Source organism: Octopus bimaculoides, chromosome 13, assembly GCF_001194135.2.
Source record: "Octopus bimaculoides isolate UCB-OBI-ISO-001 chromosome 13, ASM119413v2, whole genome shotgun sequence".
In the NCBI taxonomy this organism is placed as follows: Eukaryota; Metazoa; Mollusca; class Cephalopoda; order Octopoda; family Octopodidae; genus Octopus; species Octopus bimaculoides.
This window is the reverse complement of record NC_068993.1, coordinates 25,601,059-25,613,375: the sequence shown is the minus strand read 5'-3', so window position 1 is coordinate 25,613,375 and position 12,317 is coordinate 25,601,059. Positions and strand designations below refer to the sequence as shown.

Sequence of the window (12,317 nt, the reverse complement as noted above, 5' to 3'; positions counted from 1 at the left end):
TATATATATATATATATATATATATGTATGTATGTATATTTGCATGTAAGTATGGGCATCTCTCTCTCTCTCTCTCTGTATACACACACATACAAATATACACATATTTGTATTCACTTATATGTATATTTATGAAATATATTGTGTGTGTGTGTGTACATATACTTTGCATGCAGGCATACACACACACACACATGTATGCATGTATGTATATATGCAATATACATACATAAATATACATATATACATGCATAAATAGATAGATATGCACACACACACACACACACACACACATATATGCATAAACATATATGTACATCTACACAAATGATTTTCTTTTTTTTAAATAAATTCAGAAATAAATATACATATTTAAAAGAAGGAAAGAAATTAAATATTTAGTAAAAACTATAACTCATTGTGTTTTTAAAAATGTGTTAAGTGAACCTTGAAATTGAAAAATATAAATATAAATAAATAACGACTTACTCCCTTTTCATTTTTGTACTTTTTGATTTTGTTCTGTAAATGGTAAAATTTGAAAAAGTTTATCTTCATGCACCAAGTTATTCTATTATCTTTATCAGTGTTTCTATATGAAAGAGGTGTTAACTCTTTTAAAGTTCTCTTCTTTTAGAACTTCTATCCTCTACTTCAGTTTTTCTAGTCTTGAAAAATTTTTGACCAATGTATTCAACAATTACCACTCTTCTTTAATTTCCCTGTACAAACACACAGACACACCTAAATAGCTTCAACATAGTTGTAACGAAGACTAACACTAAAACCACCTTAATAGTTACTTCTGTGGTTATTATTACAAATCAGAATTCTCTGTCTTTTGATTTTAAGCGTCTTTAATCCTGCTCATGATGTCATGTAGTGGGATTGAACCAGTGGCAACATGCTTGTGGTGTGAACTTTTTAACCATACCTTTTCTTGGTAGTCCATACGTGTCTGATGATGACAGAGTCTGTGTTCTTGGCAATGAAAGCAAATGTGACTTAGCAGTCCAAAACTGGAAACACACAGGCACCTACAGATGTTACAACAATAGTCTGTTGCCAACCCTGTGACATCTGTCTCTTGCAACAGTGAAACGCTGGTCCTCTTCAAGGGCAGCTGCTGCTGGTGAGGTGAGAAGCCATGCTAATCTGTCTGCAGCAGAGCTCATGAAGTTCACGTGGGCCAATGCCACTCCATTTCAGGTTGCTTTTCAGAGTGTTCTCAGTTTAAGCCTTCGTTGTTTGAGTGAGCCCTGTGTAAGTCCTGCATGAACTTATTATACAAAAGCCTACATTATTCATCTGAGCCAAGGAAAAGAGATTTGTAATTATAAAAAAGAAGAAAAAAAAAAGAAAAACGGAGAATCTAATTCTTTCTCCCCACTTATCTTAACTACTTTCTTGGTTAGCAACAACTTTTGTCTCCCATGTAAATTATCTTCATTTGTACATTGACAAGGCAATTATAATCAAACTTCTCAGTAAAACTGGATACTCAATTTGCTCTTGGAGATACTTCTGACTGTTATGGAATAGTTTATGAATAGATGTGGACATGGTGGCTTATTCACATATCATCATGTAAATTGTTAAGTTCAAGTTCCTCCTGTTGACAGTTAACTCTTCATGCACCAACCCCATCAAATTGGTATAAATAAGATTTAATATTTCTCAAACCTGTTATTTCTTTGTTTAGACATCAATGAGTGCGAAGATAATTACATCTGTGATGATATTTGTATCAATAACAATGGATCATTTGAATGTTTCTGTAACAAAACTGGTTTCATCCTACACAGCAACAGAAGATCATGTATTGGTAAGTTATTTGAGCCTTTTCTTATCCATCCTCTAACTGATTCATCAATTTTATGTATTTTAGTGTTTTAATTATAGACGATCTATGCAATTAGAAATTCTTGAACTGAATATACTATATTAAATATGTTTGATACAGTTTCAAGGGAATTTGAAAGAATGGTGTTTAGCTCCTGTTTCAAAGCTTTAGATTGATAAGAATCAAATCTTCTCTTGTAGTACTATATCTAAGTGTTAGTTTAACAATATCACATCTACTCAACTAGCTACACAAACCATATCAGTGAATTAGTTATACAATACTATATCTGTATGCAGGTTATATAGTACTATATCTATTCAGCTAGTTATACAGTATCATATCTCTTAGATGGTTATTAGATAATATACTTGTATCTATTAGCTGATTATACTGTACCAAATCTATATGTTCTGGTTATGCAGCACCATTTCATTGAGCTGGTTATATAAAACACATCAATTAGCTGGTTATAAAGTATATCTTTGAGGTGGTTCTACAGTACCATTTATATTAACATGTTATACAATGGTATATCTTTAAGCTGATCATGCAATACAATAATCACTCAGATGATTATACAATACCATGATGACAGGGTGGAACATAAAGATCTCCCACATTTTGAATTGATATAAAAAAAGAACACAACTATCTAGGAAAAAACTGATTATATTTCTAAAAAGTACATAAAACATAGTTTTGTTTTAATGGGTTTGACAAATGGCAGCTGTTGTTGGCAATACATTGATGGAGTCATTCCTAAAAGTTCTTCATGACTCTCCATGTCATCTCAGGTGGAATTGCATCAATTTCATCTCTGATCCCTTCCTTCAAATCCTCAAGAGTTTGAGGACAATGTCAGAAAACCTTTTAAAACCTTTAAGTATTCCCAAAGGAAAAAGTCACAAGGGCTTAAATTTTGCAAGGGCTTGCCAGCCACCCCACATCTCCCCTTAAAGAGACCAAATGCCCTGGAAACATTTCCCTTAGCACTCTTAGTGAATGTCATGCTGTGTGAGCTGTGGCCCCATCCTGTTGAAACCACAGACGTTCTGTGTCCAAATCGTCCAGTTTGGGGTGCAGAAAGGCCTCCAACATTGCAACATATCAGTCAAAGGTAACAGTTACTGTTGCACCACCTTCTTCAAAAGAGTGCAGGCTGATCACACCATAGCTAGCAACTGCACACCAAACAGTTATGTGAGGAGAGTGAAGTAATCATTGGTGGAGTTCATGAGGATTATGTTCAGCCCAGTAGCGAAAATTCTGCTTGTTTCCAGCTCCATTGATATGGTATTGAGCCTCATTGGTACTCAGAAGAAAAGCTGCAGCAGAAACTTGTGCAAGAATATTCACACATACAGCTCTGCAGTTGTTATGACCTGTCTCAGTTAATTCTTGAACCAACATCATTTTGAAAGGATGCCGTTTCTAATTGGCATGCAGAATCCTCCTCAAACTCTAGTTCTCTGCTTATGAGTGGAATGCTTTGGTGATAGCTGAATGGATGCTCTTACTGTTGCCACATTTTCTGGAGTTGTAACGGTCTTAGGTCTGCCAGGCGATTTTCTTTACAGTGTAGATCCAGTTACCTGAAAGTTAGAAATCCAAAGCAAAACTGTTTTCTCATCTGATACAGATGCATTTGGACTGTGCGTGAAAGTGTCTATGGAACTCTCGCTGCCTCTCTATTACAGAGTGTTTTTTTTATAATATAACGAAGTCACGATGTTCACTGATCCAACTCATGATGGGTTCTGAAAATTATAGAGAAATTGCTATGATAATTGATGCAGAAAATGAAATGAAAATAACAGAGTCTAGCCTACTGAATAAGACCTGCTCCACCTCTCTACCACCACTTGTTTAAGCTGCTTCTCTAATATGTGCTAGTTATATAGTACCAAGTATTATTTGAGCTGGTTATACAAACCCATATCTACTGGATGGCTCTGAGCTGGTTATACAATACTAAAACTACTCAGTTAGTTCACTCATGCATTTAAAGGACAAGGAAGAATTGTGAAATCTTTACAGTATATTACAATAGTTGTCATTGTTGTCATAGCAAAACTAATTAAACACTAAAGACCAGATAGCCATAGTTGAGTGTTACCTATCTGTTCCTATTGGGTATTTTGTCTGTAGTGTTATATTCTCTGAACCTACCTAATTCAACCCATCTGCCTCTGATCTCTCTGTGGTATAATATTTCCTTGATTCAATTTATAGGACTATGGCTATTTATGTTATGACATACCTAGTGAAATGATTTCTAAATTGCAAATAAAAGTAATTATGGGAAATGCTATATTGTGATGTTCAGGCCTTTCCCAATAACATTGTTTAAAAGCTGGTTTGATCTAACTACTACAAGCAAGTAAACAAGGTTCTGCCTTGTTGAAAGCTAGGTATTGATCATATTTCATGCCTTAGTGATTGATATTCCATCTGTAAGACATCTATTGCAGCTAATCATGTCACTCTATTTAGCATTTCATATTAAAAGTATTAACATTGGTAAGTAGTTGAGAGGCTTGCTAAAAGATTTTCAGCTTATGTGTTAGCATAAGCAAGTGAATTAGAAAATGATACTAGGGACTGGAGATAAACTAGATATGGTTAATTCAAGAAGTACATTGTTGTGCAGTTGGAATAGAGAATATTTTGCAGAAATGAATATCATTCCTCTTTCGTTTTCAATAAAGAGTATTATACAAACTGTTAGTCCTTACCTCAGCTAATCGTACAGCAATATACAACAAAGATTTTATTTCCAATCTGATTCACATGGACACAGTCATTGGATTATATATTCTGATGATTCTCTTCATTTGGTTTGTTTGGAATTGCCATACATAAAAAGAAAATAATTTAGGAATGATTTCCAAAACAATGTGCTTCTCTTAAAAAGAGGTTTGGGTAAAATATTTTGTTTGGAGTCTGATGTTGATCACATTATACAAGGTGATGATGAGGGGGCACTACTAATGATAGTTACAGATCTTGTGGCAAAGAAGATGAAGATCATAAAAGAATCAATAGAGTGAACAGCAGCAGTAGCAGCAGCTGTTGTTTATCAGGTTTTAGGTGAGACCAGCATTAGTTTGGAAATTTTAGAATAGCAGTGGTACAAATAAAGAAGACAAAATCTAGCTGTGCATTGCATGTTCTTGTTTAACCCCTGGTCAACTTGCATCAAACAGACATAGAATGTTGATCAAATAAGTAGGCACAATCAAATAGTTGTTGTAACTGTTGTTGTCATCATTGCCATAGCAAAGCTAATTAAACACTAAAGACAAGACAGCCATAGTTGGGTGTTACCAATCTGTTCCTAATGGGTATTTTGTCTGTAGTGTTATATTCTCTGAACTTGCCTAATTCAACCCATCTGCCTCTGATCTCTCTTTGTGGTATAATGTTTCCTTGATTCAATTTATATGACTATGGATGTTGTTCCAGATATACTATTGCCTTACAAGTTAACAAACATTCTACAATGGTTTATTGTTCAGAGGACAATGTGACTGAATGTGTTGAACTTTTCTCTCTGTACAATGAATGTGTGTGGCACCTGTCGGCTCTTGTGGTCATAACAGTGGAAGTGGATGAGGTGGACTCAATAGGAGAATGATGTACCAGTAATTGTGTGTCTCCCAGGACATTGTTTGGGGTTATTAACATTGCTTTTATTTTCCTTCATATATGCTTTTTATGTTTGTTTGCATGATGTAGGAAGGAGAGTATTAGGGTTGTGTTGTAAGAAGGTGGAATTGCAGATGAATCTGTGTGTTAAAGGGGTAATTGCACACACAGTGCCAGAGACAGTGAGAGTTGGAGCTTTTACTACAGTAACAAATGGCTTAAATGGTTCCTCTTCAATAATGATAAGGAACTTATTGTATACAGTGCTCAGGTGCACTACAACTCATCAGAAAAAGTAACAAAAACTACATGAACAGTACATAGAATATGCACAGGAAGTGAACAGGGAATAAATCTATAATAAAGAAAAAAGCAGGTGTGGTGGGACACCTGTTTGCAAATTTCAAGAAGCATGGAAGTTTTGAAGGATGTAGTATTTTGACTGCTAACAATTGATGCAGGTAGTTTATTCCATGCTTTAGCAATTCTATGTGTGAAAAAATATTTCTGAAAGTCATGGGTACTGTGTTGTTTTTGGATCTTGTAAGCATGTCCATTTGTGTTAGTTTGGATCGTCTTTAATTTCCAGTGTGTTTGCTTTTTTGTATTAGTGGTCTGTGGCTATGGACTGTATGTGAGCAGCTCCTGGTGATGTAAAGTATGCTGTGTTTGTTCTCTTTGTAGAGTTTGTTGAGTCTCAGATGACAACCAACTCTCTCTTGGGTTGATAGATCAGTGTGTCAAATGAGAAACAAACCCTCTCCGACACGTTTATTGCAGCTCTTATGGTTTATATAATGAGCAATATTATTTTTGCTTTCTAATTTCAGATATCAATGAATGTTTCGTGAATAAAAGTATCTGCCATCAGGCCTGCGAGAATACGCAGGGCTCTTACCGTTGTTACTGTATGACTGGATATACCCTAAGTGAAGACGGATACACCTGCGAAGGTAGGAATATTAGTTAGTGCTGTTGCAACTTAGTCACAGATCATTCCTGTTGATCAAACCTAGAATCCAAGACATTCCAGGCATAACTGTTCCCTCTTATTTCTCATTCACATATAAGATTATCAAATGTGTCGTTCCTTTTCTAAAATGGCAGTCAAGCAATTGAAGAGAGGTTTTCCTGTCATGTTGAGTGACTATATCACAGATATTTCATTTGCTTCAAGAATATAAGGTATTTTGGGGTGGATAATACTAACTACCAGATAAAATGTTATTTCATACCAAGATTTGTGCTTGTAACCAGTTGTCTCCAATGATTAAACTCTTATCAACTTCGACTGAATGGGCCTATATTCAGATGCATTTCAGTCATAACCATTCCATATTTTTTGTTTGCCTAGAACTATATTAACCCATGTGTTTTTTCCCATTTTTAATACAATAGTGTGCAGTTTGGAGGAAACGTGACTGCTGTTTCTAGCAGGTCAAGTGACCATGAAGGAATTCCCTTGTTGATTCAACCAGTTCTGTGTAGTCTGAGATAGGGATGGTGATGGTGGTGAGGTTGTCATTAATGTTGTACTTGCTATGGCTGTATTTAAAGAAAGGAATTAATGACATCTAAACAGACCAGTATTACTGGCTGAGTTGAGAATGTAACCTGTTTCAGATAAAAAATTGAAAGTTCATATATTGTCACTAGTACTGCATAACATCCCCTTGGAAAGATACATTCATTCATCGTTATCATCATCATCATCATCCTTTAATGTCCATTTTCCATGGTGGCATGGGTTGGACAGTTTGACTGGAGCTGCCAAGGTGGAGAGTTGCACCAGGTTCTAGTTCTAGTCTGATTTGGTATGGTTTCTACGGCTGGATGCCCTTCCTAACACCAACCACTTTACAGTGTGTGGTAGGTGCTTTTACTGTTGCACTGGGACAAGTGCTCTTACATGGCACTGGCACGAGTGCTTTTATTATGGTACCAGTACAGGACTCTTGCAGGCCATTCCTCTTCATCAGGGAATGTGGTCTTCTTGGGTACAACAAGACACCTGGTATCTTGGTCCTTTATCATCTCATCTGAAGAGTTCAGCATCCTGGGTCACCCTTCAGAACTTCAGTTCTCCATAATGTGGATAGTTACCATGTATAAGTATTAGTTCACTTGCTTAACCTCTATGTAAATTTTATGTATTTCCTTAGCTTGCAGTTCGTTCATTTTACCCTTGTTTTTTTTTCATACTGGCGTAGGTTAGATGAGAACTTATTTGAAGTAGTATTTTATGACCAGATGCTCTTCCTGTCACCAACTTTTACCAGTTTTTTTAACTAAGGGACTTTTTTTTCCCACTTAACTTCAAAAGCACACAAGTACGAGATATTTTGTTCACGGAGACTGTAAACATAACATCAATGTTTTATGCTCAGATGGTCTCATGTGAAGAAGAACAAGTGGCATTTCTGCACAAAGACACATGCACACTCATGCATGCACACGTGCATATACACATGCACAGATGCACATGACAAGCTTCTGTAAATTTTTATGTCTTGCAGCTCCAAGGTGTTACTTGGTCTGAGACAAGTGGAAGATACTTACTTAAGGTGCAATACAAATCAAACTGAACCTGAGGTCATGTGATTGCAAAGTTGGCTTAATCATATATCTATGTTTGCATCTATGCAGTGTGTGTGTGTGTGTGTGTGTGTGTGTGTGTGTGTGTGTGTGTGTGTGTGTGTGTGTGTGTGTGTGTGTATTGTTGTGAAGAGGTTGCCTATTTAAGCATAATTTTATCCTTTAATATTACTCTAATATTTTCTCTTTTAATGTCATTGATTTCATGATATGAACTTGGATAATAAATATTACTACTAGTCAGGGCCGGTACTAGGAAGTGCAGGGTCCAAATAGAGAATCATCAGTGAGGCCCTCTATTCTACATTAACTGAAGATTGATGTTTTATGCTTTGTGTAGCATTCCACTCATGGCCAAAATGCCACAAAGATATACAAAAATTCATCATGGTAGTCTCCACTCGAGCATGTGTGCAGGGCCCTCACTTGGTGTGGAGCCCAATTTGAACAAGTCTTTCTAATTAGCTTAAAACCAGCTCTGCTACTAGTAGTACCCATCACTACATTACATCAAATGTCACTAGGAAATTTGGACCCAGATCTGTAAACTAATAAAGTACAAGTCAGTTCTATGTAATACCTGCAAAGAAATTGTACATAAAATAAATATCTGCAATGTTATTTGGTTTCCAGATGTTGATGAGTGTGCTTCAAACAAAACTCATGGCTGTTCCAGTATCTGCGTTAATATTCTTGGTTCTTATCAATGTGATTGTCCCAGTGGCTACCAAGTGTCAAGTGGAACATCCTGTAGCAGTAAGTGTTTGTTATTTTTTTTGTTTTTTTTTGTTTTATTGCTATTTAGTATTATAGTTTGCTTTTTTGACCCTGTATAATCTTTCTTTTCATGAAAAGTATCCTGAGTACAGCATCTGGATGATCAAATTTATGATGTTGATCATAAAATCATGTCCCCAAAAGTAAATTTTAAGTTAACATAGATCTATTTAGAGGGCAAGAATTACAAGTTCATTTTCACCTTGGATGATATAATAACATGTTTTGATGAAGACTTGTTATTTAAACTATTTCTGTAGTTGTCCTTAAACAGGAAATATTGTTTCTCTCAAACTACTTAACAGGAAAATAGGTGCCAGTTACACTTCAATGTGTTATAGTTGAGGCTAAAATGCTTTTGAGCCATTCTAATATTTTTTAAAAAACACATCTATTTCATGAATATATATATATATATATATATAAACATTTATGGGTTCATCACACCTATAGACTTTTGAGGAAAAAACTGATAAATCTTTTTGCATACCACAGTACTCCATAAAGATGGTGCTTATCTCCATACATCATGGCGGAGAAGACACCAGTTTTTTTGTAACTGATTTGTATTCTTGATATTAAGGTGAAGTGAGCTATGCAGAATTAAATGTCTTGCTTGAGAAAAAACTAAAGAGTCTCAAATAAAACATAGCAGATTTGAAATTATGATCAATGTGTTGGCAGTGCAGTATCTGCTAGTTAACTATTTCATTTCTCTATAAAATCTTTTATATTTCATAAATATGGTAGAGGATATCTTTAAACTGGTTCAGGTATCATATTCTGTGGCCGAGACAACATTGGGCTGAAAACTTTTTAGCTATCATCATTGTTGTCGTCATCATCATCATAATTGTCATCGTCGTTGGTGTCATCATCATCATCATCATCTAATGATGGCATATTAGTTATAGTCTTGCCTTCTAGGTTCTGAGTTCAAATCTCAGTGGAGTTAAAACTATACTTAACATGAGTTTTTGATATAAATATCAGTGAGACATACTATTATAGTTTCCTTGCAGATTGGCTTTATCTTGTGAAAAGAGAAGAAATCTATCCTAGAGTAACTTCCATTACATTCAGAAATGATATTTTTTCTTCCATATGAAGCAGACTCTAGGTACAGGACATGCATAAGAAAATACTTGATGTTCGCCCACAAATTTGACACAAAAGGGATGAAGCAGTGAAATAATATTTTGGCACAAGGCCAGCACTTTAGTGGGAGAGGATAAGTCAGTTACTGTGATCCTAGTTGCTCAACTGGTACTTATTTTATTGACCCCCAAAAAATGAAAGACAAAGGGGCCACAGTAGAATTTGAACTCAGAATGTAAAGACAGATGAAATGCTGCTAAGTACTAACAATTCTACCTCCTTGCCACCTTCAGCAGTGAAATTATATTGATAGAATTATAAACCCTAAGCCTAGACAGACATTCTTTTACTGAGTCATTACTGAACATGCTCAGTTACTGTTTATATTAGCCGCTAACTATGGTCATTTGCCTTTCTTGGTTCGTGCTGTATCCTTTAATCATCTGCCTGGGATAAAAAAAACCTAATTAGTAAAAATTCTAAATATAGTAAGCATATTATTTATAACACTTTTGAACTTCATATTAAAGTAGTGAAACAACAGCAACAACTACAGTAAGACTAACTACATGAACAGGGAGTACATGGAGAGAGAAAAAAAGATTACTACTACTACTACTACTACTACCACCACCACCACCACCACCACCACCACCACTACTACTACTACTACTACTACTACTACTACTACTACTACTACTACTACTACTACTACTACTACTACTACTACTACATTCTGTTCTCATAATCCATTCTGCTATATTTTACTTGCTCAAACCCTTGAAAGAGAACATTAGCTACTGTATTATGGAATTATTTTCGGGCTTAAAATGTGGAGAGTGTGGTCCTTGCTCTAAATACTGTAACTATATATGGTTGGTGAATTGGAAATTATGTTTGGAGTATTTAATTTATGCCTTGCAGTTTTTGCACCACCTTACACATTCTGAGTTCAAATCCCATCAAGGTCATTATTATCTTTCATTTTTCAAAGATTAGGAAGATAAATGACCAGTCAAATACTGAGTTTGATCCCATCCCACTTCTCTCACTGTTCGTCTGTCTGTCTGTCAGTCTTTCTCCTTTCCCCCCCTTTCTCCCCCCCCTCTCTCTTCTAATTTCCTTCTTGAACATAGTATTATTTGCACTGTCATGTTTGAATGAGATGGAAAACCACTTACAGTATCCCTTCTGTTCATGACAACCGCATCCACTCTGTTGTAGGAGAAAAAGTGGCCATTGTGGTTCTGGTAGAACACAATGCATCATCTTCTTCATCATCATCATCATCATCGTGACAGTGATGATGCTGATCACTCCACACTGTATTGTATAATTAATTAGTTTAAATTAATTTCAAATTCAGAGTTTCCTCCCCTGTCTCTCTTGAACAAAATTAATAATTTTATTTTTTTATTTTATTTTTACTGCTGGTGCCATTTAAATTAATTAAAACTTTTTGGCTCCTTCCAAAGCCTTCACTTTATTATATCAGTTTTATTTTGTTGAAAGTATGTATTATAAGTTAATTTCGTTTTCCATAGTTGAAGGGTTTTGGGAAAGGCATTGTTGAATTTCTAATATCTGTATTAAACTTCTGTGTAAGAGCAAGAAATTTTGTAACTGTTATTTTCTAAAATCTTCATTCTTTCACATTGCAAATTAGAACGGTTCTCCATTTCACAGAAAATTAAAATGACTATTTCAGACCAAATGTTATAGTATTGGATAAGGATGAAATCAATAATTGAATTGATGTAGGTATAAGGAACTTAAATCTCAAACAAAATTAAATATTACATCCAACCCATGCCAGCATGGAAAACAGATGTTAAACGGTGATGATGATGATGACGGTGATGATGATGATGATTTATGTATTTGTTTCTCAAGATTCTTGATGTGAAATTGTGTGTTGAAACAGATATTGTTATACTTGGGGATGGTCATATTCTGCCAATTAAACACACATTGTATATTTGGTATTCACTTCAGCTTTATTATTATTACTAGCAGTATAACCCGACGTTGTCCGGGTATGACTTATTATGCCATCTACGATAAGTCTTGCTAGGTGAAAATCAACTAAAAAAGAAAGACTTACAACGAAAAAACCCTTATGATGTAAATATGTTCGTAATTCAAAAGACGATGAAATGAAAAGGACAAGTTTGAAGGCTGTTTTGCGTAACATTATTAATCGTACGTAAATTTCATCCATCTAATTGGCTATACAAATGATATGTGCAAAACAACTTTTTGCACTGCCCTGATTATACATAGCAGGGTAATCCCTTTTCGCAGGAGCTAGGACGGCAATTTCTGATGAAGCAATTGCTGGCGATCTGTTGCT

At 35.2% G+C, this 12,317-nt stretch overlaps 1 protein-coding gene across 1 annotated transcript in view; it reads left to right on the top strand.

Annotated features, from left to right (window-relative positions):
* Positions 1 to 12,317, top strand: part of LOC106871923 (fibrillin-1) — a 694,404-nt gene that overhangs the window by 539,515 nt on the left and 142,572 nt on the right. Inside the window, exons 22-24 of the mRNA XM_052972376.1 lie at positions 1,703 to 1,825; positions 6,325 to 6,447; positions 8,723 to 8,845. Of these exons, the coding sequence (XP_052828336.1) occupies positions 1,703 to 1,825; positions 6,325 to 6,447; positions 8,723 to 8,845 (369 nt within the window). The remainder of the gene's footprint in view (positions 1 to 1,702; positions 1,826 to 6,324; positions 6,448 to 8,722; positions 8,846 to 12,317) is intronic.